Below are 27,555 nucleotides of genomic sequence, written 5' to 3'. Positions count from 1 at the left end.
TCCAGCGTATGGAAAAGAAGGGTACAGAGGGACAGCCATTTCCCCACCACCAACACGCCTCTGGCGCCATGCAACCCTCTCAGGAAGACAAGAGGCGGGCGAGCAATGGCCGCCGCCCCGACCCGTCGCGCATGCGCGGCTCCCGGGACTTGTTGCTGAAGCTCGTAACTTCGGGGCTGGGACGGGTGCTTTGGTGCTGCGCCCCGTATGGTGACGAGACGGGAGGGAAGGGGAAGGGAGAGGCCGCGGTGCAGGTAAGGGAGGGCGGGAGTAGCGCTGCCGGTGGCAGCCCTTGTCAGCTGCGCTGTGCGGGTACAGGACCGGCAGAGGCTACTTGAGGTGGCCGCGGGGAGGGGATAGGGCTGAGGTGAGCCCTGACGGGTGGCCGGTGTCGCCGGGCTGCCGGCTCCCCTCCGCCCGGCCCTCCTAAGGGAACCGGCCTTTTCCCTGCGCCGCCTCCCCCCTCCCTCGTCAGTGCCCACGGGGGACCCCGGCGGGCTGGGGGCGTCTCCTGCCTGTGGGGCGGGGGTGCCCCCGCATGTTCGTCGCCCTGAGGCGAGCAAGGAACTGAGGGGTTGGCTCCTTGCAAGTGTTCCGTGTGCCGCCCATGAAACGGGCCTTGACACCCCCATTTCACACCCTCTCCGGGCAGGACACACTGTCGGGTCCAAGCCAGGAGAAAGGAGGTGGTTTCTCGTTTATGGAGCTCGCACCGGTGTTCGCCTTGCTTCAGAACATGGCCAAGTGCCTCTTACTGGGTTGCTGCAGCGCAAATCCACCCGTGGCAGGTCTTGCCGTTCTCTTTATCTTCCTGACAGCCGGCTTACTTAAAAATAATAGCTTTTAAGAACTGAAAACTGTGATAAGATACGTGTGTTACGTGAAACTTAGTGTGCTCTCAGTGCAGTTGTGGTGGAGGTGTCGGAAGTGTGTTCAGTAGTACCTTCTCTTTTGTCAGCACTCAATTTGCATGCTTAGAAAGCAAGTATAGATTCCCGGCACACATTGGTTTCTATGTTTCCCTGTGATGAAACGTGCCCAGTTTCTTTCCCACCATGTCACCCAGTGCAGTATTTAGTAAAAGCTGGTTTGGAAGGAGTATTCTCCATGCTGATTTCCTGCTGTTTAAAGGGAGAACTTGCAGTTATAAATAATCTTCGTTTGGTTTTGTTTTCAGCATCCAGAATAGTGCTGCCATCAGACATGTGCATTCCTCTTACAGAGACATGGTATCCCAAAAGCAGTGTCCCTGGACCTGTGTGATGAGTGCCTTATTTGCTTTCAAAGGGTAGTTTTTTGGAGTATGCTTTCTTCATAAATTTGTCAGTCAGAAGGGTGTTAACGCATGAAACGTGCTTTTGTCCAGACTACATTGGAGCCATCAGGTTAGTAAGGTACAAGAAAAGAAATGCTTGAAGTGGAAAGCCCCAAAATAAGTGAGCAATTGCCTGCACTAATAAAAAGACATTTGTACCAGCAGCCAAATCTTGTTCGTTCTTTTATGTTGCCACATTATAGGAGCAGGTCAGTTGACTAAAATGAGGTAGATGGCTGTTACCTTAGAAATAGTCTTTGTTCTTTCTTGTTCATGGTGCACTGTGCAGTTCTTTCAGTTGAATACTATTAACAAAGGAAAATCACACAGTATCCTAACAGCAGAAATGAATGTTTGTGTAGTAGTTCTTTTCTGTGGAATTAGTGGGAAATCAGTTAATAATCTCAAGGTCTTGACATTTTTTAATACAAAGTTCACAAGCTGATATATTCAACACATGCTCATCAACTAGGAGCAAAATCTTCTACTGTCACTGTTGGAATATCTGATGTTACTCCTAAAATCAGAACCCAGGCAGGGATAAGTACTTTGATATTAGAGCTTAGAAGACAGAGAAGTTTGGTTTATATAGGTCTTTAGTTGTCTTCCTCAGGTGTGTGTACAGAACATGGTTGGATGCCTGGAACTCTCACTGGGCACTGCTAGTAACTGAGGCTGTCAGTTATTGTGAAATATTTTACATGTGAAGGGGAAAGTTTGTCAAATATAACTTCTTTTCCAAAGTAGCTTCCTGGTTGAACCTTTCTGCTCTTTTTATACTTGCAGTATTAGTATATCTCACAAATACCAGGCAGGCTTTTCACATGGTTGTCTCTCTTTTCTGTTTTTTTTTAAAGGAAACACAAAATGAACCCTTTCTTTTTCCTGGGCTTTGGACATTCTCATCTAGTCTACTTCTGGAATAGAAGTGTACCTTTCAACTCAACAAATGAGACATACTGCTATAGCACTGCCCAGGGCAGCACAGTGCTCCAAGGCGTAACTTTTGGTGGAATCCCAACTGTCCTGCTGCTTGATGTAACCTTCTTTTTTGTAAGTCCAGTTTCTGTTTCTTGTATTGAAAATATCTCTGGCCTTCTCAGAAGTGAAGTTCTTCAGAATTCTCTTATTTATCAGGAAATTTGTTTCTGAGCATCTTCAACATAAGAAATGTGCTACGGTCATCCTGGGAACATCAAAACACTTTAACAAGCATTGATAAAGGATCCCATATACATGGGATGGCTGTGTCACTGAATGTTCAATGTGTAGATGTAGAGAGAGGGCCTGTATGTGTATTCATGCTAAGCTTTATCGTGGCAGCTCAAAGTCCTATGTTTTATCTTAACTGCAGGAACATTTTTTCCTTACTCTGGGTTTAAGTAGTAGGTACCTTTTCAGGAAGGGAACATCATTAATAACTTGATTGGTTTTCCAAAGGGAATACTGTATGGAAAATTGGTCATTTCACAAACTTTTTAAACGTTAGATTTTATGAAGCTGTTAAGGAAATAATGTTCCAATCAGCTCAGTCTTGACAAAAGGAGGATTAGTTGCTGCTCTGGAGGCTCCAGGACATGCCTGATACTCCAATAAAACTTAGTTATTTCTGTGATCTACATGGTCTTAAGCCACATGAAAAAGCTGTAGACCTCCAAATTAGCCTGATCAGTGAGGTTTGCGGTAGTAAAATGAGACTGAAGGGATGATAGAGTTCCTGAGTTCTAGAAAGCCTCTGTGGAGAAACAAAAACCTACCTGTTTAAGATCCGAGCTAGTAGTTCTGTGGGAATGTAAAGTATGTTCCTAACAGTCATGGAGTAGCATTAAGTGTTACTGATCTGGTGTATGCAGCATGCTACCATAAACCCATTTTTGGAGGATGTACAATACTTACTGCTCTGTGTGACTGATGGCACAGCATTTGGTAAGATTTAGTTGGAGTGTTTGGGACAACTTTGATTTTTAAGCTGAGGTTGATTTTTGAGATACTGAGTTTCTGCTTTTGAGTTCCTTGCTGTTGAACTCTCCTATCAAGCACCATTATGTAGTTAGATGCAGTGTAGAAGGTTTCTCTCTTCTTCAAGTGCCAAATATGCAATTTATTGAGCAACTCCTATATTCCTGTTTTCATGACATGTTTACTGCAGATCCCCTCAGTAACTGCCACTTGATGGGTTTCTGAATATTATTTCTAGGCTGGTTTCCTAAGGAAGTGAAGTTTATATATTACATTCTCTTCCTATTTTTGCCTGTCGGTTCCTCCTAATAACCATAAAACATGTTATGCAATTTCAACCAGAGTTGCCAAAGAGACTTTCCTGCGTACATTAAGCTTAATGGCAAGTTGAAGAAGGAAGATTTAAATTAATAATCCTTGTGGGGGGGGAAGGCTTTTATAAGAAGATTGTATTTATTGTGAAATGTGGAAATTAGCTGTGTAATCCTGACACATAGATAATCTTGATGCATATCCCAGCTGGCTAGTCAGTGTTTGCATAGATCCAGGTAAATTACACCACTTTCTAGCCAAACAGGTATTGGATGTAGGAGGGGCTGGAAGGTGAGGGCGTATGATGCATATGCATAGAAAACAGGCCTTGTTACTTCTGCTTCATTGCTTCAGTGTACAAAGCAACTTATTTTTAAAGAAAGAAATGCATCTGTGAAATACAGTGGTTGGTTTATTGTCATCTTTGTTTTCTTGTCATCTTTTAAAAAATAAAAATACAGGGGGGAGATAAAAAAATACATTGCAGAGATCGAATACAAGTTTCTGGGGTTTATGAGTTGTAATAATACATTACTTTTTTAGGGATAAAAATAAGCCACATACTTGAGAAAGTAGCTGAACCCCCTGCAGCCTGTTTACATCACTGTCTTCCATCATAGTTCTGGTCATTAAGTCGCGAATGTGTAAAGGTGTATTTATGAAAGGTCTGACTTCCCTCAAGTACTGCTTGCTTCTTTTCCTGTCACCAACCTTCATACACTTGCAGTTCAGAAGTACTTTTCCATGCAGTTCTCCTCTATAAATTAAGAGAGGAAGGCAGGTGTTCTCATCCTTTGGTTCCCGTGTTCTTTGTGGCATGGCCACCATTGGGTTGGTTAGCATATGACAATTGGTTTAGGAGCCAGGACAGCATTTTTTGACAGTTTCTACACACCTAAAAAATTATTGTGAAGTGGAAAAATCGATATTCAATGATTCTTATTTTTCTTTTCTAGGTTTTAATATTACTGTTTTCTGTTATAAGAAAGAGATTCTGGGACTACGGTCGTGTTGCTCTGGTGTCAGAAGCTGAAAGGTAAAAAAGATAGGCAGTCAGACTGATTTGTTGAAACTGGGGAATGTGGAACTAAGTGCTGTAAATATGGCTTAAATGAAGTGGATTTGTATCAGATATGGCTGGAACCACATGCACATATGTGTCAAAAATGTCCTTGTGCTGCTTTGTGTGAAATAGGCCCCACTCAAAGTTACCCTTTGTGGTTTCAGTAATAGAGTTGTGTGTTTGGCATCATCATAAATTTCATTTTACAGTTGTGGGTTGAGGAAGTGAAGGTAAGAAAACAGGCTGCTTGTCTGCTAACATGTCACATACCCACACGTTGATGTTTTAAAGGTGTTTCTGTGATAGATGGATATTGACTATTTTGTTTATCTTGGCTCAAGCCCAATATCTTTCCAGAGCTCCCTGTGCAGCCTGTGCTATAAAATTTCTGAAGAGTTTTTAAATAAATGTATCATTGCAGGTTTCTGGAATTCTTTGCTGATTTTCAGTAATACTGTAAATAAGCTTATGATTATTTTTAAATGTTATTTTTGCAGGATGATGTTTTAGGGTGTTTAAAAGCTAGCTGTCTGTTTATGAAGTGGGTGAACTTTAACAGCAAGCCTCTTCCTGGTGTTAGTGGTGTAACTAAGTTGTAAATTCACAACTAAGTATCAGGAAAAAAACTCAAAATGTGGTTTTAGGTGTAATCCATTACAGCTGTGAAATGAAGATGGTGGGGAGAAAAAAGGAATGGCAACTGAGATGGCTTCAATCCAGGTAGCTCAGTCGGCAAGAATAAAGATGTTCTGGTATAGGCTTCCATGTGGTCTGTAAAGGCCTGCATGGGACAAACGGATCCTTGAGCAGTCAGACATCCAGGAGCCTATGTTACTGTCCCTGCTGGACTGTGATTTGAGCCACTAGGTCAAAATTACCACAGACACACCTATGAATACACTCCATTTTAACATGTATTGTCCTGTAATTATGGGCATATTACCATCGCAACATTTCTTGTTAGCAACAACTGAAAACAGGTACTCTGCTGTTTTTGAGGGCTACAGAGTCTAGCCTTGCTGCAGGACTTCGTTTTGTGTGAGGAAGTGGCTTGGCAGGTAAGCGATTTAATTGTGTGGAGAAATTCTGAGCAGTGGCTGTAAGATGAAGGAAGAAAGGTGGAAGGAAAAGAGGTGATGTCTTTTAATGAGGAATATCTGAACAGAAAGCTAGCTTGCAGATCTGATCCTTGCCAGGCTTCCAAACCCATGTTACATTCTTCTATGTTACTGTGGTTTTAATAGCCTAATAAAACATTATTTTATTTCTAGCTCAGTTATATGCTCTCGCGTCAGGAGCTTGCATCCTCCCTTTTCAAGATCAGACATAGCACATATTTCTGTAATTAAGCATATGCTGCAAGGTGAAAACCATAGCTGTGAAATACAGTGAAATAGTGTTTTTGTAGTTACTTCAGGATTGGTAAAGTTGAAATAATTCTGTGGAATTCCATCATCTGTTATTAAAGATAGTTAAAAGCAGCATTTAATGTGTTCTAGTGAATCAAGATACAACAGATTGTCAACTTCTTCATCAATACCTGAAGATCTTGAATATGATAAGGTAAGTATTGTAGAATTTTGATATGTGTTCTCAAATATCAGCTGTTTAATGGAATCTGTTGTAATTTGCCATTCCACCTAGCCCAATGAACCAGTCCTTAAACTGGAAGGCCATCTATATGCAAAAATAAGTAATGCATTGTTTACTGTGATTTTATAGGACCATATGTAATTTATTTCTATTTTCTGACAAGCTATTCCTATATCATAAACTGGTATTTTACGTCATTGTTTTTAAGTATCTTTATTATTATGATTATTATTTCAAAGGATGTCTAGTAAATATTTTGTACTTAACAGCTCAGAAAGTTACATTATTGCAAATAATACCCAACTGGTCTTTATAATACGTTGTTTTCCTCACAACATTGAGGAAACTGGACTGCAAATGTCAGGCCAGTAATAGCACTATGTATTCTTAATATTAAGGCTGGTTTGGAGTGGAAGCTAGTTTTGTGGCCAGGCTTTTAATTGGTTCCCTCCTTGGTCTCTCTGGAGTCCTTGAATTCATGTACCTCTATCATTTTGTGTTGCAGCTTCAGAGTGAACCTTGCAACTGTTGTGCAATTGTGGCAGCCTATGTTTTAATCTTTTATATATGCATCGACTTAATATCTAGCTTTGCAACTAAATAACTGTGTGAGCATCAAAAGCACTCTGGTGTTTGATCAGGATTGCTCTGCTGTTTGTGTAGTTTTCTTCATCTTTTGAAAAACCCTAAAGCAACTTTGTCACTGAAGCTGGTGAATAAAAATGTCTCTTTACTTGGCTCCTATTAGCTTGAAAGAAGAGGTCTTTTGAGAGAGAAGGTTTCGGGTGTTCTTTGAACTGTATTGGAATATTCAGCGAGTTGTAATCTCTGCTGTAGTTTCAGAGGAGGGTTTGTAAATGTATATGCGAAGCCTTTCTGCTAATGTCATCACAGTGTTGTTTCTAACTGTTATTTAACTCATTAACTTGTATTAGACTCTCATGGAGTTTATCCTTAAAACTGGAGAGTATCTGGAAATGGTTTTGGAAAAGATAATCACCTTTCCTGCTCTAAAACAATCCATTAAAAATAAATCCTTAGAAGCCTCATCTCAACTTCCATTCACTGGGATTTGGGCATGCTTGTATAAATTTAAGAAGCCCAAGTGATAAACATGTAAGTAATGAGAAAAAGAACAACAAACAAAACAACAACCCTTAAATACTCTCTGAAAACAGACATATGAAGTACCCTGTGAAAAATATGTGGACTCTTAGGTATTTTTTCTGTATGTTTCTAAATGATGACTTTGGAGCAACTGACTGACAGGTTTTTAGCTAAGAGGTTGGCTTAATGGAAACACTTCTCTTAATTGTATAGATTAGAGACTATGGTTTTTGTATGTTAGTTCCTAAAAACTTCCATCTTGATTTACAGGGGTTTTGTTCTTGGATGACAGCTGCTTTTCGGATGCAGTAAGTATACGAAACAGAAATAGTGAGCTGTGCTGTGCTTTGCTCTTTTTAATTAGAAAAGGGGGGTTGCATTCAAAAATGGTTTGGGATGGATTTTTTTTGAGTAGATAGGATTTAATGCAAACAGTGATACAGGTGCCTCTAGTGGGCTGGCAAAAGAATATAAAAAACACAGCTAATGGGAATACTTCTTCAGGATGCAGTCATCCTCCTGGCAGCCCAGGGACTTCCTGATCTTGTGACAGTGTGTGAGTCTATGGCATTTATATGGATTCTGAGCTGATAACTAGGCTCTAGGCTTTCGCTCTTCAAAGAGTACTGTGTGGGTGTTCCCCTTTTTGAAGCCATCAGGGCTTCAGGCAGCAAGCGGGGTTTCCCTGCAAGGATTTCTATGGAGAATTGGTGGTTTAGTTGAGGCTGGAAGTGACTGATGAGGAAAAACCCATCCCACTGTTTCCCAGAAACTGAGCATTAGGTATGTAATGTGCTTTCTTTATATCTCTCAGGGTTTAGTAAATCATGATTTTAAAAAATCAATTTCCATCTCAGGTACACTGGAACAACAAGGAGTGGAGATTGAGGCTGTCTTTCTCCATTTTTGCTAGTTCAGTTCCTCCCTTTTCCAAAAATTCCTACTTCAATGGTCTGTCCTGCTGAATAAGGGTAGATGATGAGAGTTCATTCTCTATTGCCTATTCATATCTTCTGTTAATTGGGTGTTACAAGAGTAAGGTGATTGTATAGCAATTTCCCTCATGGGGAGCCTTTACAGAGATGAATGAACACCCATCACAGTGTGATCTTACATTTTGAGAGCTAGATGTTCAACATTGTGACTGTCGTAAAGCAAGAGGTCACAGCAAATGACTTTGTCTTCTTTCAGGCTGATAAAAAAGACCTTGGATTTTTATTTGCTTTTCAGATTACTTGTTTCCATCTTCAGTTCCCTCATGTTAATTTTTGGGTGGTGATACCGCACAAGGGAAAAACCCTTTTGGAAGTTAAATTTCTATGTGAAAGAACACAACCATGTTGAAAACTGATAGGGATTGATGGAGATGTCACTGGATAGACTAAGAAAGTAGTATATATTCAGAAACCATCCCCTAGAACCTTAAAGATACCAAGTAGACTGATCATGTGCTTTTCTGTCTGTGATGCAGTGATGATGAGATCCATGAGAGATGTGGTGAAGATGCCATACATTACCTTGCCTTCCAGCGGCACATCATCTGTTTGTTGATTGCTGTCAGCATTTTGTCTGTGTGTGTCATATTACCTGTCAACCTGTCAGGTGATCTGCTTGGTAAGAAGTTTTATTTTGTGTTCTGAAAAGAATTTTGTGGTTTATACAATTGTAAAAGCTTTTAGATGGCAAACCACATGCAGACATGGACAACTAGACCTAGAAGGCTCAAGTCAGCATTAGCTTTACCTGTGCCCTCTTAACTGGTGTTTATCTAGTCACTCCTTAGGACTTTTATTGGTGGTGATTGCCAATGGAAACTGACTTCACAGCTGAGAAATCTTTTTCTGGTCTCCAATCTGAATCTCTTGCTGCAATTTAAGATCATTATTTTTTGACCTGTCAAAAATATTCTTTTCTCTTTGAATGTCCTTTAAACTGCTTAAAGATTATGAATTCATCATCTTTTTGATAAATCAGACCAATTAATTTGGTCATTAATGAGAAGTATTTTCCATTTGGCTGCTCGTAAGATCAATAAAATAATCATCCATCCTATGAAGTTTTTTAAATTTAGCTAGGCTGTCTCCTATTGTTCCTTTCTGTCTTGGTTTGCAGCCCAAAACTGGATAAATCTTCTCGCTGAGACTATGTTAGTGCTAACTAGACAAAGATTTATTTCCTGTTTCTTGCTGTCTCGTCCTGGTTATATCTGCAAATGTGGAACTCTTTGCATTATAAACTCACACTCAGCAAATCATAGAATAGTTAGGGTTGGAAAGGACCTTAAGAGCAGGGACACCTCGCTCTAAACCGTGTCACCCAAGGCTTCGTCCAACCTGGCCTTCAACACAGCCTCCCTGGGCAACCTATTCCAGTGCCTAACCACCCTAACAGGAAAGAATTTATTCCTTATATCCAATCTAAACTTCCCCTGTTTAAGTTTTAACCCATTACCCCTTGTCCTATCATTACAGTCCCTAATGAAGAGTCCATCCCCAGCATCCCTATAGGCCCCCTTCAGATACTGGAAGGCTGCTATGAGGTCTCCACGCAGCCTTCTCTTCTCCAGGCTGAACAGCCCCAACTTTCTCAGCCTGTCTTCATATGGGAGGTGCTCCAATCCTCTGATTATCCTCATGGCCTCCTCTGGACTTGTTCCAACAGTTCCATGTCTTTTTTATGTTGAGGACACCAGAACTGCACATAATACTCCAAGTGAGGTTTCAGGAGAGCAGAGCAGAGGGGCAGGATCACCTCCTTCGACCTGCTGGTCACACTCCTTTTGATGCAGCCCAGGATACGGTTGCTTTCTGGGCTGCAAGCGCACACTGAAGCTGGCTCATGTTCATTTTCTCATCGACCAGCACCCCCAGGTCCTTCTCTGCAGGGCTGCTCTGGATCTCTTCTCTGCCCAGCCTGTAGCTGTGCCTGGGATTTCTCCGACCCAGGTGTAGGACCTTGCACTTGTCATGGTTATATGTGTCCTCTAGTCTGCCATTCAGATTGCTAATGAGAATACTGGTGGACAGAATGCTGTTAAAGCCTGCTTAAACATTCTTCCATTTTTATTTTTTTTTATAATGAGCTCTTACAAGCCCATTAAGGTGGCTTTGCTATGAATCTGCCTATTTTGACTGTCTTGTCAAGATGATGTTTGCAGAGTTCTTCATAATTAATCATCTTGGTGAATAGTGATGCAAAGAGAAAGCACTAATTCATTTGGTTTTCCCAGGGGTTCTCAAGCAGAGTGCTTACTTGTGTTTTGTCTGTTGTTATCCCACAACAGTTGCATCTTATTTTTTGTACCGATCTTGCTGACCTTTGTCTCCATAATTTACTCTCTTCTATTGTCCTTGATAATGTGTCTTAGTTCTTGTTTTTGGTTTACTTCTACCTGTGTTTTAAAGAGCTTTGTGACTTAGCCCTCATCTGTAATAGAATATTTAGTACCTGTGCCTTTAATACTCTTTCTTTGTGGAACCGCCGTCTCTGACTTCCTTTTTATAAGCTCTTTCTTATCAATTTCCTGTTTATATTGAGATCTGCTTTCTTAAAGACCGTTGCTGAGTTTGGTTTTGGGTTGTTTTTTTTTTCTTCTTTGAATTTTATTTCTCTTTTTGTTCTTTCAAAGAACACTTTATCACTTCACAGTCACTTCTCCTTCCCTGCTTTACATCTCTGTGTTGTCAGCCTAGTTGTAGAAAATCAAATGCAACACAGCCCTTGCCCTGTTTGCTGTCTTATATGTCATTTGTAAAGAGGGAAATGCCAGTGCCCTCAAAGAACTTACAGGATGTAGTTCTCTCTTCTGGTTTAGTTTCTGCCTGTACGTTTACACCAAAATAGATTTTGTAATACAATACATTTGTGTGCACTGTCCTCTAACTGCAATTTGTAAAAGTTGTATTTTGGATGCCAGTGGATGCTTTCTGTTAATTCAAATGGCAGAGCATATCTGGCCTTCTAAAGCAGGATAATACAGCCTCTCTTTTCCTGCATTAACTTTTATGATGATAGGAAATACAGCTGAAAATCAAAGATGAACTTTTAGTGTTTCTCCCCTTCTTCCTCCCCTTCCACCATATGTTGGTTTTGTGCATTTGCAGTTTCTTTCTGTTGTGATGACTTGCAATGTGGTGCAACAGACTGTGCTAAGAGACTGTTTAGTTTTCCAGATACACTTAGCTCTTTTTCCTTTGTGAACATGTACTCAGTTTCCACTCATGTTATCGTTTTCTTTAAATACTTGACAGTCTAGAGAAACAATGTCATATCAACTCTTTCCTTCTTGACCTTAGTAAGGTTATCAGTGCCATTTTGTCAACACTGAGTTAATGCAATTTAAAAACCTGAGATAAGAAATCAGCTAAAATAGAATAAAAATGTGAAAGAAATGTGTTCCAAGTCCCTGAGTAGTGTTGCTAATGGGCATGAATGGAGATTGGAGGGAGAAAGGGAGACCCTAAAAAGATCTAGCATTTAGGCTTTTAAAATAAACTAATCTTTCCCTTGATGAGTTGAATGTGGTATAATCCTGGGGCTTTTTTCCCAACTTTAAAATGCAATACAGTAAACCAGCATTGGTTATGATTCTGCATCTTTTTAATAATGAATATGCTCAGCGTTCAAAAGAAGCATATCAATATTTTTAAGAAAATATATTGAATTTGCATGTGAATGTTGCACCAGTTAATTATGCTGCTTATTTTTGTCCTTCTAAGATAAAGATCCCTATAGTTTTGGAAGAACAACTATAGTAAACTTGCAAACTGGGTAAGTAAATCTTTCAGAGTACCTTTATGCTTATGTGTGTTTCCTGCCATAGTCTCTTAACACATGAATTGATATTTGCAGCATGGCTTATGGGGTAGAATTGACTTATTCACGCTTCATCAACTGAAACTGGGATACGTTCTGCTTCAGGCTATGCAGTTACAGTGCTGATAAGAAATCTAGAGGCTTGGCTCCTTCTTTCTCAGCTCTTACTTCTTACACCACATGGTTTTTTTGGCTCATGACTGTGCATCTAGAAATTTCAGAAATTTCCACATTAAAAGAAACCATACTTGAGAAGGAAAATTGGAAAATAAGGCTGACAGCTTTACTAAAACGTGTAACTCGGATGATTTCAATTCCCATACATGAGATTTATTTGTGTGCATCTCTCTCCCATCTGAGATCACAATTAAAATTACTTGTATGTGTTTTAACACAGTCTGTGAAATAGTTGAAGTACAAAGCTGTACATTTTTTCTCTTTTATTACTTGATCACATCCATCCATGACCCTTTTACTCATTGAGTTTCCGCCAATGCGCTTTGGGGCTTTTTTAACCATGTTATGAAGCCTAGTAACTGATGGAGACTTCTTGCTTGGTTGGGTTATTTATCTGTAAAGCAGGTTCCTGTATTTTAGGTTATTTGTAATTCTTAACGCTCCTTGCAAAATTGAAGAGCTGTTTGCAGAACAGAACTTCTGTAAGCTCTGAGGAAGGAGCTATCAGAGAAGCAGAATTTACTTCCTGCATTAGGCTGTTACCAGTTGGAGTAAGGATTGTGTTCAAGGAGAGTTCAGTTGTGCACTCAGCATGGTAAATAATAAGGTGTAGGCTATTGGTCATCTGAAGGACAAGGCACAAGGCAAATGCTGCCTGAAATGTCCATGTCACAGAATTCTCTGTAAGCCTACAGAATTTTATGATAAGCCAGTAACCCTAATGACTGTCCAATGCACCTGCATAGGAGTGACTGGCTACCAGTAAGTAACTTTATTTTTGTGTTCAGTGAGAGGCTCTGATCTGCTTAGCATTTTGATGGCTACTTGTATCAGCTGGACAATTAGTTCTTCCTAATTCTCGTATTCATAACATTTTATCCAACAGTAATAATCTTCTTTGGCTGCACACGGTTTTTGCTGTTGTTTACCTGATTCTGACTGTTGTCTTCATGAGACATCACATGAAGTATGTCACCTATAAAGAAGAAAACATAGTAAGTTTCCCTGTTGGGGTGGAAAAAAAAAATCATACAGCATGTTTGCAAGTGGATAATGCTAAAACCCAAAATTACTAACATGCCTCCTGCTTGCTAGAACGTGATGTAACTGTGAAGAAACTCACTGAAAGCAAAGCTCCACTGAGTGAATTAATTGTGAAAATAAATAGAAGGGGATTGAGGAGGGATTTATGAAATTTTGGTGTACCCTGTTGCCAGAGTAGAAGGTGAACCTGGTGCTGTCTTGAATAGATGCAGCTCCCATCAAAATCAAAATTTCCTACCTTTTTTCCCCTCTACATCACAGCTACTTGTGCTGTGTCACTGCTGCCTTTGTATGCTTGTGGTTTCTTTAAATTGGAATTGCAATTTCTCCTGCAGGTTAAGTGCACATTGTTTATAACTGGTCTTCCAAAGGATGCAAAAGAAGAGACGGTACATGGCCATTTCACGTAAGTTCATAGAATCACAGAATGGTTTGGGTTGGAAAGGACCTTAAAGCTCATCCAGTTCCAATCCCCTGCCACAGGCAGGGACACCTTCCACCAGAGCAGGTTGCTCCAAGCCCTTGACCTTGGACACTCCAGGGATGGGGCAGCCACAACTTCTCTGGGCACCCTGTGCCAGCACCTCAGCACCCTCACAGGGAAGAATTTCTGCCTAATGTTTAATCTAAATCTCCCCTCTGTCAGGTTAAAGCCATTCCCCCTTGTCCTGTCATTACATATCCATGTAGAAAGTCCGTGCTTGAGTAGTACCATTAGGAATAAGAGATTTAAAGTTGTCCTGCTAGTTTTATCTGGCGGTGCAGGAATCTTTTTTGACCATTGCAGTGTTTAAAATTCATACTACATTATCAGTCTTCGGAAAGTGTATCTTGTAATCTTTCTCAATTCTGTCTAAGGAATATTTCAATAAAGTTAGTCAGCTGATTTTAAAATGAGAATCTAAGGGAGTGTCTTGTGTATCCATGCTTTCCATCCAGGCTCCCACGCAGCTTTTACTTGGGAATAATGCTGCACATCTCACATTAAAGTCATTTTTAGCAACTATGTCTTTGGAAGTCTTCTCTATATGATACCTCAGTCAGAAATGAAATGACTGAGATATTGGTTAGAAATCAGTGATGCTCTTTGGAACAGTTTCTTCATTGTGCTTTCTTATATTTCTTCTGTACTGCTTCCTTTTCAGAGCTGCCTACCCAACTTGCACTGTGCTGGAGGTGCAGCTGTGCTACGATGTAGCCAAGCTTATTCATCTGTTCAAAAAAAGGTATTTGTTTTTGTAAGCTACACAAGTTCAGCATAATTTCATGAATGCTTTGCCAGTCCTTAATCAACATATACCACCAGTGCTGTGCTTGCACACACTAGAAATGAATTCTCTCAAAGTTCTAGTCTGTACTTCAGTTAGATTCAGCTCTGTTTTAAAGTGAGCTGTAGTGTTCAGTGTCTTGTGTGATCCATTGTGTGTTGCTTAAGATAAGATGTGACTTGCTGACTTTATTTATGTGTGTATTTATTGTCAGGCAGTGCAAAGTGGAAAACTCAACTATTGAATTAATAACTGAGGGGCCCTGCTTCTTTGGAAGAGATGCTGGTTAGAGGAGAGAAGAGTGTTAACTTTTGGGCTATACAAGAATAGCATTGGTCAGGATTTTTATTTTTCTGGAGCCTCACCACAAATGTTGACTGTATAATGCTATTAGACTTGAAAATAGATTATTCCAAGTAGTCAAAATAAGGTGTACGTGAATATCTTTGGTGATTGATTAATTTGCTATCAGTCCTTGACATTATGTTCTCTCTTGGGGATTATAGTCTTCTTAAGGTTGACGTTGATACTGTTTTCCTGCAAAATGTTGTGAATGTATCTTTCTGTCCAGAAAACAGGCAGAAAAAAGCCTGACTTACTATGAACATCTGCATCAGAAGTATGGCAAACGGGTCCAGATCAACCCTAAGCCGTGTGGTCAGTTCTGCTGCTGTGAAATTAGAGGATGTGAAAGGGTAAGATCATGTTCATTTTTAGTTATGGCTGGGTAGATTGTTAGAAGAGTAGAGAGTAGGTTTTGTGTGATGTCGTGTTGAGCTTCAGAAAATTCTTTATTCAGTTGTTGCAGATGGCTCATCCTTCAAGTTCTTGCACTGTACAGAAAAGGAATTCCCCCAAATTTTGAAATGTAATCTCAGTGTAAAAATTGAAGTACAGGAAGAACTTCCTGTTTGTCTTCCAATTGTGATGTAATGTGTAATTTGTGGAAGTATCAGAATGGTTGGGTTGGAAGAAACTTTAAAGTTCATCCAGTTCCTACCCCTTGCCATGGGGGACACCTTCCACTAGACCAGGTTACTCCAAGCCCCGTGCAACCTGGCCTTGAGCACTGCCAGGGATGGGGCAGCAACAGCTTCTTTGGGCACCCTGTGCCAGTGCCTCACCACCCTCATAGTAAAGAACTTCTGCCTAAGATTTCATCTCAGTGTGTTCTCTGGCAGGTTAAAGCCATTCCCCCTTGTGCTGTCCCTCTCCATATTTCCTGTAGGCCCCCTTTAGGCACTTGGAAGCTGCTCTAAGGTCTTCTCTTAAGGAGCCTTCTCCTCTCCAGGCTGCACAAGCCTAGCTCTCTCCGCCTGTCTCCAGAGCAAGAGTTGCTCCAGCATTCATTGCACGTTTGTGTCCCTCCTCTGTTCTCATTCCAACAGCTCCACATCCCTCTTGTGTTGGGGTCCCCAGAGCTGGATGCAGGACTGCAAGGGGGGTCTCACAAGATCACAGTAGAGGGGCAGAATCACCTCCCTTGACCTGCTGCTCATGCTCCTTTTGATGCAGCCAAGGACACGGTTGACTTTTTGAGCTCTAGGCACACGTTGCTGGGTCATATTGAGCTTCTTGTCAGCCTACACCTCTTCCTCAGCCTTGTTCTTAATCTACTCTTTGCCCAGCCTGTACTTTATAAGCAATTTCAGGACGAGGGACTATGCAGTAATATGAGGATGACAGACTATGGTTTGTGTAAGCTGTATTTTAATGAAGATGTTAGCCATCTGGTACTCGGATGTAACAGTCATCAATTTCCCAACAGGAGGATGCTGTAGATTATTATACCAAAGTTACAAACGAACTGATGGAAGAATATTCAAAAGAGGAACAAGCTGTTCACAATAACCCTCTGGGAATGGCTTTTGTAACATTTCAGGAGAAATCCATGGCAACCTAGTAAGTTTTGTCTGCTGTCTTGTTTGTTCCCTTTGAACTGCAATAGTAGAACTGATCTCCTGTTTGTGTCACTTGTGTGCTTATGTTGGTTCTTCTTCCTTTCTTCTTCACCATCCTGTGGATTTGGGTTTTGGTAAGTTTTCCTGTAAGTGTGCTTTTAGCATCTGTGCATTGAGTGGGAAATGTCTCAAAGGGACTAAATGGGTCTGGACACTTACTGGGGTAAGGAACCTTTCTCTTCTCTGTATACAGTCCCTCAGGGTAGGTTAATAGTAGGCCAGACTAATTGGCTCTTGAATACAAGTTACTGATTTCTCCATTTCTACTGTGCAGGGTCCAATTACCTAATGATCACAGTGGGTACAAATTACACTGCTAGTTAGTCATCTCAGCCAAGCAGAGTCAGGGACTCACCTGGTCACAGGTGAATAGGTACACATTATGTATCTCTCTTACCTGTTATTACAGATATATGTGTAGGCCTACTATCAGAAGTTGTTCAGTGCTTTTTACTTGGTCATTTGTAGAGAAAATGCATGTAGCCTCTTGTTTTCTGTTCGCTCTTTGTGAGCAGCTTTTACTAACACAAAGTGGGCAAAGGGAAGCAGAACTGTATTTGCCTTACAGAAATAACACAACCTCTCATTTAAATGGTCTGCATTCTTTTGACCCTCAAGTCATGTTAGAGAGCCAGTCTTTCAGACTTCTTTCCCATGAAGTCTAGGGTATAGAATTCCTTGCAAAAAATATGAGATGCTGCAGAAGATTTTGCTTGCTGCTCTTTACCCGAGTATAATTGTGTGGTAAAATTTGCTCCCCTCCTGATTTTGTAATGTTACACACCACATTTAGAGAATATAAAGCATGAAATGACATTTTAAGATGTGAAACTGAAAGAAGAAATAAGCACTGAAGTTCCTTCTCTAGCTACTGATTTGTCATACTTTTTTGCTGGGCTAGTCTCCTTGGGCTGTATTGCAGGCGTCTGTGCAGTGCAGTTAGCAAGAACTGAAAAGATTTTAATTAGTTTAGCTTGCAACTGATGCAGTGAACTCCAGTCTCTGGAAAATTAGGTTTGATGACATGTGAAGCTGAGGCTACCAGCAAATTGGGATGTTATTTGGTGCCCTTACTAGGCTTTGCTCCACAGAACCCTGAAATAAGATGGGAGAAATAGGAAGCCAGGACTGAGGTTCATGGAATCAGGTTAATGTAACCATCATTAATCAAGCCAGTAGAAGCTGGGTTAATGATGGTGCTTGGTGGCATGGCTGGTAGTGCTAAAGCTTGCTCTGTATGTATGTTTTTAACTAAACTGTCAAAAAGTATCATTAACTTTCTTAAATTCTTGCTGCTGCAAGATGTTGGCAGTTTGACACCACTGCTAGAATTCTGGTAAGGTAAAGACCTGGGGGTTATGTTTGTTTGTTTGGTGTTTGTGTGTGTGTTTTTCTTTATGTTAAGAGCACAACTGAGGCACAAGCATGTTCAGGAATTCCAGAGTCTGCCTGTTCAAACATAATATATACTGTTCCTGTGCTGGTGTAATAGAGCTTATCTATATGGAACTTCTTTTGCACAGTCACACAGACAGAGCTGTACTGTCTCTGAATATATGTGTGTAACTACTATTGCTGTGTTTCTAGAAGTCTTTGAAAGCATGAAATCAGGTCATGTTTAAATTTCGTTTAAATACATTGATTGTCAATCAACTCATGAGAAGATAAAATTGAGTATTGTGATTATCTTAGGAGTGGGTGAATGAAGGTAACATTTTGAATTGTGAGAATACCAGCATGGTACAGTTTTTTTCTGAGAACTCCAGGCCAAATTGGCTGGTTTTGATACTGGTGTAATGAAAAGAGAGTGCAGGCTGATCCTTTGGTCTGCCTTGATTTGAAAACACCAGCTGTAATTCCATAAAGAAGTGTTTGGAGAACTGGCAGTCTTTATCTTGATTTCTTCCAGTGCCCTCAGATTTTCATTTATTTTTTTAGCTATTTATTTTACTGAGGTACTCCTGTTGTTAGTGTTGGTAGAAGTGCTGAACAGTCCAAAACTGCTTTTAGTTTCCAACTTTGCCAGGTCATGACATTGTTACGCAGATATTGTTGTCTCAGTGCTACCTTCATCTCTGTTACTAAAAGCAAAAGCACTTTATTACTCTTCCCAGCCTTCTCAATACATATGCAGCATTTTGGGGTGCAATTATTTGGGAAAAGCCTCCTCTTCTTTTTGTCTCTTACAGTATCCTTAAGGACTTCAATGCCTGCAAATGTCAGAGTATTAAGTGTAAAGGAGAACCTCAGCCATCACCTTATAGCAAGGAGCTGTGCATATCAAGCTGGGAGGTTACATACGCTCCTTACCCTGAGAATATCTGTTGGTGAGATTCCTGCCTTGCCTCCGTTTATTTATGATAATGTAGGTTTAGAATGGGGACAGGAAAAGGGGGCTGAGTGCATTATTCTTTAACCCTAAACTGCAACATTGTCTAGTATTTGGATGTGACTGATCTGCATCTTTATTTCCATTACTGATGTGCTTCACTGACCTTGGGGAGGCTTCTTGGAGTTTTGCCACCCCAGATTTCTGGTACCTGCTGTTTCTGTTAACTAAAGCTAAAAGGTATCAACTTATCAATGTCTGTACCTTAGCGTTCCAGTGTTTTGAAGAAGAGGAGGCACAGGGATTTGCCAAGTTAGTTCCTCAGTTTCACAAAAAGTTGTCATAATTGGAGATATTACTGAGCCTCTGTCCCTCTTTGATCTGTTCTAAACAGTTGGCTTTGGGGTTCAAATTATTCCAGTCCTTTGGGAACAATTGCAGATGATATTTAAGAACTTTACCTGTTTAGTAAGGTGGTTTAATGTTCTTTATAGTGTTTAATGCTGTTTTAGTATAGCAGGAAGGGATAAAGGGGTTTTCATTTGTCTCTAGTCACAATTTTTTGGTAGATTCTGCTTCTGATAGCTGTTGTGCTTGCAGAAATTCTCTGGATCTTTCTCTCTCTCTTGTCTTTTCTTGTCCTAACTTGTTTAGTACTTGTGTATTACCAGTGGAGAAAGTTTGCAGTTTTCTTTATTTCTAATAACAGCTGGAACTCATGTGCTTTATTATATAACTTCGAGGCTATGAAAGCTCAAGTTAGAAAAAGCAGTTCCACCTGTCACTGGACAGCTTGTGTGTGTGTGTATATACGTTTTTAACAGCAAATGCTTTCTGCTTGTTCTGCTTGGGTTTATGTCTTTTCAGGAAGAATCTGTCGGTGCGTGGACTGAAATGGTGGTTCAGATGGGCCTGCATTAATTTGCTTCTTTTTATTGTGCTGTTTTTTCTTACTACCCCTTCCATCATCATCTCGACTATGGACAAGTTCAATGTCACTAAACCTATTCACTACCTCAATGTGAGTATCACCATATGTTTGGATAGAGCTGTGTATCAGACCAAGATGTTGATAAACTGATAGGTGAATAGTAAGACAATGAAATAATGTCTATAAACTTAATTCAGTTGAAATGATCAGAATTGCTTTATATAACTGCTGATTAAAAAGCAGCATCAGAATCAGGTCTTCTGTGCTTCGATAGTAGGCTAAAGTAATTTAATATGAGACTTCATATTATTATATCTTTGTTGTAAAAAGGTGCATTCTAGATTTAACTAATTCTAAATTCTGTAATCAAAAACCTTTGCCAAAAATGGAATTTCAAATCCAACTTGTACTTTTGATTTTTTTTAATAAGAGAAGAGGGGAAGTCAGATTTTAAACTCTGAAATGTAATACCATGATTTTATTTCTACATACAAGCTGCTTGTGACACTTCACTCTCATGGAATTTAATTCCCAATCCCACTCTTTCTTGCCTTGCACACTGGTGCTGAGCGCCCACTCATTTGAAGACTGTATCTAATTTCCACAGTCCAACCTGTTAGAATGTACTAAAAGCAAAATATTGCAGCCTCTGTTCCACCACAACTGCATTAAAATGTTTGTAATACGTTTACCTTTTTTTGCCCCCCTCTAGAATCCTATTGTCAGTCAGTTTTTCCCAACGCTCTTGCTCTGGTCCTTCTCGGCTTTGCTACCAACAGTTGTCTATTACTCAACTTTGCTGGAGTGCCACTGGACAAAGTAAGGAAGATCTTCCTCTGTTTTGGCCTTATCAGCTGAATTACTAAAATAAATTGAGAAAGTGCTTATCTTCATGGAGCTTTAAATCCACAGACCCTCTTGCAGCAAGGAATGTCATGTTCTTGTCTGTTTCTAGTGTTATATCCAGCACCCTGGAGTTTAATTTGTTGTCAGCACAGCAAGTGTTAACTGACCTTGTGCTCCCCCCTCTTTGTGTTTAATCAATTAAAAATGCATAAGCAGGCTCAGGGAGTGTAGCTTCAACAGGAACATGGGAAGTGCCTCTGATTCCATAACTAGCTCACTCTCTGTGAAGGAGATGTGGGTTTGGATCCCCTCCAGGCTGAGAACATCACAGAACCCCAGAATCCTGTCTCAACAGGAAGTGCTCCAACTGCTCATATGCTGCTTACAGAAGGGGCATCCATCTGTTTGTTATTTTTGTGTGGAAAAAGATGGTCTGAGTTTAACTCTTGATACACAACTTGGATGCTGTTGGATATTGGTAGCGGTGATAAGAGATCTATGGGACCAAGGCCCAGCAGATTTTCAGGTGTGACTGCAGAGATGTCAAGCACATTGACATGCTGCTGATCTGAACTCAGCCCAGCTTGGTTTGGCATGCCAGGTTTCATCCCCAGTTTACCTGCAGTCACGTAGAAGCGTGATAACTGCACACTGAAACCCAGCTTCACTCAATCTTCTCCCATAATGCCTGCAGCCAGTTTTTGTTTGGGTTTTTTAATATTCTAAGATCAAACTTTTTTTTTTACTTCTGAATTACTTGCATCATTCCCTTGTAAGCCATCATATCCAGAATGTGCTGTGTATTCATCAAAGTTGTATGCTTTTCATCACCTTTCTATTTTTTTGGTGCTTGCAGTAGGCACATGAACTTTGAGCCCTTCTCAATCAGTTGAAATAGTTTTCTGAAGTCTAGTGATCACAGCCTCAGTATAGTTACACTGATCTGTCCCACAGTGCCCCAGGGCTACGTGATCCTGTAATCATAAATATCTCAAGTTGGAAGGGACCCACAAGGATCATCGAGTCCATAATAAGACCGCTGTGGTTTTAATGCCCTGTGAGATGCCAGCTTTAACAGTCTGAATTGTCTGTAGCAGTCACTGCACTTTTCTGGCTCCAGCATGTCACTAGATAGATGTTCCTGCTACTGTAGGAGGGGTATAGCATTAGTAGTTTCATGTTGTTCCTGAAGACTTGACCCTTGGTAAGGACAGTCAAGTAGCTTGTCTCGGTGTCAAGTTTCTTGGCACTGGTGCCCTTTTCAAACGGCCTGATCCCTCTTGGCATAACACTTGAAGAACTGTTTACAAGCTCTTGTGAGATGTGAGTGTCATTGGATGAGAGACCAGGCGAGATTGTCACAAATCCTCCTGCTTGCGGTGCAGACCTGTAATGATGCTAATCCAGGGTCTGGATTAATGTTCAGAAATATCTCCTTTGCCTAAGAAGATACTGAGAACCTTTTTTGTCCAAATTGGTGCATATCTGAAAGATATTATCAAATATTAATACATATCTTTCAGATATTTGTTTTGGGAGTATCTTGTAGCAATGTGATGTGGTTGGGGAAGCTGGAAGTCTGATGAGTACTGACATTCCCCAGGCAAGATGTGCTTCACGTGTGGAAGTCTTTTGTATGAGTTTCTTACTCAATAACTTTTTATGTTGGCAGATCTGCAGAGAACAGAATAATGATGCATAAAGTCTATATATTTTTGATCTTCATGGTACTGATTCTGCCCTCCCTTGGTCTGACCAGGTAAAGAATCATAGTTTAGTGTTGTAATGTTTGAGTATTTTTGTTGCATGCAATAACTTACTTCTGGTTTCTAGTTGCTAGTTAAAGTGTAGTTAATATACCCCCACTCTCTCCAGTGTGTATGGTTATGTTGTCATTACACATTAGATTTCGGTGTTCACCTTTCATGTGAGGACCTCCTAGCCCTTACAGTTTACAAAGGCTGACTTTTAACAGAGAAATTTAAGACCTTGTAATATCAGTGACTAATTGTAAGTCGCCCAAACTCCCTTTCATAGTGAGAACCCAGTTTCCTGACTATGTCTTATACTTCAGTTGTAGCTGTCCTTTTCTTTCTACCTTTATAGTATTTGACTGTTTCCTTGGCTGCCCACGTAACATGTGTTTGATCCCTCTGTATAGTAATTGCTAAAAATGAATCATTAAAACTTTAGTGTGAAATAGACGTTTCTGTTTGATTCTGTATCTTTTTTCCTATTTATGACTATTAGTTAGTGTGATAAAGCTGAAGTAGTGGTCAGATTATTTGATTAAATTCTCTATCCACTCTCCTGATCTGAACTACTTAAGAAGAGAAGCAGTTTTACACAGTACTGAGCTGTCGGAGACTGAATTACATTACCCATCTTTCTTTCAGCCTGGATTTCTTTTTCCGTTGGCTATTTGACAGAGAATCCTCTGATTCTGCAGTTAGACTGGAGTAAGTATTAGCAACTCTTTGCTAAAGGGGTACTTAGGACTTTTTTCTTTGCTGTTGACTAACCTTGGTTAGTGTTTATTAAAATCTGCTTGGGGTTTGTGCTCTCTGGGGTGGTGGTGAGCTTCTGAATGGGGCGGGGAGAATGCAAGTGATTTTGCTCTGAAGAAATCCGTACTTTTTTCCTGCTAGCTAATGCATGCAGTCATGCAATAAAGAGACAGTTATTTTCCCCAAACCTCACAGATTTTATGAAAGAAAGGACAGGATGATAGGGGTGAGGGGGGACCAGAAAATGTGCTGAGATTGGTGCATATTGTGGACAAGGGGATCTTTCCAAGGATTCCAATGAGACCAAATTGCTGCAGCAGTTGTCATTCTGAAATCCATTGACTCTTGTTCTTAAGTAACATGAATGTTTTCACATCAGCATTGTGAAGTTGCAGGTATTGGTTACTATAAGCTCTTGTGACTATGGCTGGAGGGAAAGAACAGAATGCAATTATTAGGACATAGGTTTCCAAATGTTTCAAAATCAGTAACAAGAATACAATTAGGAGTTACTCAGCTAGGAGACAATTATTCTGTTGCAGTCTTGTCTCATCGTGTCTCAGGTTGCAGACATCAAATGATGCTCTTGTCTGCTATCAGGCCACCCATCAGACTGCTGTGTCTTTTCATAAACAGTTTATTCCTCATCCAAACTGCAGCTCAGCCAGGCTTGTACAGTGTACTCCACTTAGTGCATTCATAGCCATGTAGTACCCTTTTTCAGCTAAATTATCAGAAGTCTTCTAGCCACTTCTAATCATAAGAGATTTCCAAAGGCAATAGGGCTCCATTGCCTATATGTTACATTTACTTGTCCACTTTCCGGTCAGTGTCTGATGTCTTTCCTTGCAGATGTGTCTTTCTGCCTGACCAGGGAGCCTTCTTTGTGAACTATGTGATAGCCTCTGCTTTTGTTGGCAATGGGATGGAGCTACTGCGCCTGCCTGGCCTCATCCTTTACACCATACGCATGATAATGGCCAAGTCCACAGCAGAAAGGAAAAACATTAAACAGGTATTAGAGCATCTCCTTAGCAAGAGGCAGCTAAATGACTGATCCTTATCAGAAAGAGTGGGAGCCTCCATCCGTCACACCATTAACTGTCATCTCTTGTCATTTTGGGGTTGGTTTTTTGGTCTTTGTTCACTCATCCATGACAAGTTCATATTCCCTTACTTTGCAGCACAGATAATGAGGGGGTATTTATTCAAGTCAGAGATAGTCAATAATCAGATGCCAAGCTCTGAACTTCAGGTATTTTTCTCTTCATAGCTCCAAGTCAGAGTTTCATGATTTGGATTTTACAGGATAATTATGATAATTATTTTAGAGTCTAAACTTCAGGGGGTTTGAAATTCCAACCTGTCTATAGTTAGTTCCTTCTGTCAGGCTGCACACATGTGTAACTTGCACTAATCTGAACGTACACCTAGCAAAATGGGTACTTACTTTCTGTATTCCATTTTAAACGGTGGACTTTCACTTGCAGGTGATGTGTTGTCTTGCAAGTTGAAATCAGAGGTGTTAAAATGGGAACTTAAGCCTGTCTACAGCTGCCCATGTTCTTCCTTTTGAGGGTGGTGGGTTCCATTTTTAAAAGATGCTTTTAGGTATTCACTTCTGTTAACTGTTGCGTATTACCCCTTGCTGTGGTTGAAATTACTTACATTGCTTTCCTCATCACAAGAGGAAGAAGTGGGAATACTGACCACATCCAAGCTTTGATACCTTTGGCTTTCCTGGGAAAGCCAACATAAGGGAACAGTACAGACTCAGTAGAATCTGCAGCAAGATGGAGGTTTGGGTTTGGCATGATTATTTTCTGCCTTGTGCTTTGAAGCAGTTGCTTCTGGTAGACGAGAACAGATTCCCTGAGGAATTACTTTAAGGCTATGAAAGAAGCAGTGTATATTTTGTAAATACAGATGCTTAAAATGCAGAATACTTCATTGCTGTAATTACATCAGTTATCCCTCTTGGGGAAATCACTGATCTCTCATGGGGAGAGATTAAGAGAAGGTGAATTGTTGTGTTAGTGAATCTGTTCTGAACTCCTGACACATTGATAGATGACATGAGAGTTTTGAGTGTTTTGTTTTTGTTCCTAGCAACAAGCGTTTGAATATGAATTTGGAGCAATGTATGCCTGGATGTTGTGTGTGTTCACTGTCATCATGGCCTATAGCATTACGTGTCCCATCATTGTCCCGTTTGGTAAGTTTTCCAGTGAGCTGTGGGCACTGTGTGAGGAAGATGGGAGCATGTGGGAGGTCTGGAAGGCCCAGTTCTGCATGCTTACTCCAGCTAAAATGCTAATAATCTAACTTCCTTTCTTGGGGGGAAAAAACAGGGCAGAAGCTGGTGACTGACATAGCTCTTGTACTGCTTTAGAAGTTGGAAGTCTATTAGATTATTTTATTTGTCAGGTTTGAGCTTATTGGCTCTGGTGATGCATTTTAATAGTTAAACATAAGAATTTAGGTCGGTTTGGGGATGAAAGGATTGTCTTTATCTCTGGGTTCTTGAGGGCTGGGAGAAGCAAGCTGCAGGAGGATACCCAGCCACCTTAAGGAGCCGAACTTGACTTGAGACATTCTGATCCCCAGATCCTTTTGGCACATTTGAAATGAGTTTTGTCCTAAAGTTGGAATGATGTGTGTAAAATGAATCAGGTCACTAGGAGATCAGGGCATGTGGATGGAATACAGCTGCCCTGTGGTGTAGATGCAGCTTGCAGTCCTACAGGGCCCGGAGATCTCCAGATCTGAGTCACAGACCTCCTTTTTCTATTTCACTTGGTTTATCTCTGTCCCATGAACAAAAGGTAACATTTCTGCCTTAAGTTGTCCATATGTCTGGCCTTGATGACTTTCTTCTTCCTGTACAGCCACTAAATGCTGTATGGGTGTGCAGGAAACTTAGCAATCTGTCTACAACTCATGGACAATTGTCCATCTTTAGTGACTGTGACATGATCTACATCTTATTTTATTGCATCTTTTATTCACAGAGGTTCTGGACTGTCATAAGAATTATGTATAAAGAATCATTTCAGCAGCTACAGATATTTCCACTCTGGAAACCTGTTTATCAGGCATAATTAGTACCGAAACCATTTATAGAGTTGGTATTTTCCCTTTCTAATCCCAAAGTGCAGTTGTAAATATCTGAATGTGTTGCTGCACACTAGAGCTATTGCAGTTCATAGCTGTCACAGCAGTAACTGGCTTTCTTTTAGGATAAGAAATAGCTGACTTGAAGTCCAGTCATGAATCTGTTGAAAGCTAAGGGGAGACATGAAGCCACTCTTAGACCTTTCTTGCTTACCAGTGCAGTGGTGGAGGAGTTACCAAGTCTTCCCTACTGGTTTGGCCTCATGTGCCAGGCTTAGGAAGAAGCTCTGGGTCCTCTCTGGGAGGACAAGTAGAGCCACAGAGAAGTATGTGGAGAGGAGGAGGGATGGGGAGACCCTGGGGGTCTTGGGCTGGGGATGCAGCAACCTCAGGAGCAGGATGTCATCATGCAGCTGGACCCCACTCAGCTGTGTCCGCCATTGGTATCTAGATTTCAGTCACTTGGTTAGTGACTGACATCTAGACCTCACTCCTCCAGTAGTGAGGTTTTTATCAAGTCTTCTGCTGCTTTGTATCAAGTCTTCTTTCACAGCCTCTCCTTGGCTCTCCTTTTTTTCCTTCCAGGTTTAATATACATACTCCTGAAGCACATGGTTGACCGTTACAACCTGTACTATGCATATCTGCCTGCCAAGCTGGAGAAGAAGATGCACTTTGCAGCTGTGAATCAGGCCCTTGCTGCTCCCATTCTCTGCCTTTTCTGGCTCTATTTTTTCTCCTTTTTGCGGCTAGGTAAGTACTACCTGTTCCCATGCAAAAGCTGCTCCTAGCTTGCCAACTTACCTGAATTATGTGTGAAGTTTCAGAGACTTTGTGGGCTTTTCTTCTTGTTTCCATAAATGGGAAGGCATAGTGCTTACCTGTGGCACAGAACTGTTCAACATTTGCAGCTTACAGAAGTTTGTATAAGATACTCTGATGGAGGCAGCTGATAACGTCCACTCCAAACTGTTAGCGTGGAGCTTTGTATTTCTTCATTTTACCAGAGATCATGTGCTCCCTAAATCTGGAGAGTTTCATTGGGCCATTTGGGCTATAAAGTGACAGTAAAGAAAACCAAAGCTAAAATCAATTTGGAATTAGCTGTTTCTGTTTTCACTGCCTGCATTGGTGTAGTCCGTGCATAAGTTTAGTTTGCCTGAGTGAATTGGCTACTGCCTTTGTGGTACAGATGGCATTAGAAAAAACCTTAA

General features: G+C 40.6%; 1 protein-coding gene across 1 annotated transcript in view; it reads left to right on the top strand.

Annotated features, from left to right (window-relative positions):
* The first annotated feature begins 160 nt into the window (after positions 1-160).
* Positions 161-27,555, top strand: part of TMEM63A (transmembrane protein 63A) — a 31,654-nt gene continuing 4,259 nt past the window's right edge. The window contains exons 1-20 of the mRNA XM_061350483.1: positions 161-254; positions 2,173-2,368; positions 4,543-4,622; positions 6,149-6,212; positions 7,620-7,657; positions 8,821-8,963; positions 12,068-12,119; positions 13,228-13,336; positions 13,721-13,791; positions 14,531-14,611; positions 15,225-15,348; positions 16,422-16,555; positions 18,804-18,941; positions 19,811-19,964; positions 20,587-20,693; positions 22,393-22,479; positions 23,117-23,179; positions 24,080-24,242; positions 25,337-25,442; positions 26,927-27,094. Of these exons, the coding sequence (XP_061206467.1) occupies positions 208-254; positions 2,173-2,368; positions 4,543-4,622; positions 6,149-6,212; positions 7,620-7,657; positions 8,821-8,963; positions 12,068-12,119; positions 13,228-13,336; positions 13,721-13,791; positions 14,531-14,611; positions 15,225-15,348; positions 16,422-16,555; positions 18,804-18,941; positions 19,811-19,964; positions 20,587-20,693; positions 22,393-22,479; positions 23,117-23,179; positions 24,080-24,242; positions 25,337-25,442; positions 26,927-27,094 (2,125 nt within the window). The 5' untranslated portion in view covers positions 161-207. The remainder of the gene's footprint in view (positions 255-2,172; positions 2,369-4,542; positions 4,623-6,148; positions 6,213-7,619; positions 7,658-8,820; positions 8,964-12,067; positions 12,120-13,227; positions 13,337-13,720; positions 13,792-14,530; positions 14,612-15,224; positions 15,349-16,421; positions 16,556-18,803; positions 18,942-19,810; positions 19,965-20,586; positions 20,694-22,392; positions 22,480-23,116; positions 23,180-24,079; positions 24,243-25,336; positions 25,443-26,926; positions 27,095-27,555) is intronic.

This window comes from Neopsephotus bourkii, unplaced genomic scaffold (assembly GCF_033783945.1).
Source record: "Neopsephotus bourkii isolate Nb327-2 ecotype Australia unplaced genomic scaffold, CSIRO-AGI_Nbou_v1 NB_518, whole genome shotgun sequence".
Taxonomy (NCBI): domain Eukaryota; kingdom Metazoa; phylum Chordata; class Aves; order Psittaciformes; family Psittacidae; genus Neopsephotus; species Neopsephotus bourkii.
This window is presented reverse-complemented; position numbering and strand designations above follow the sequence as displayed.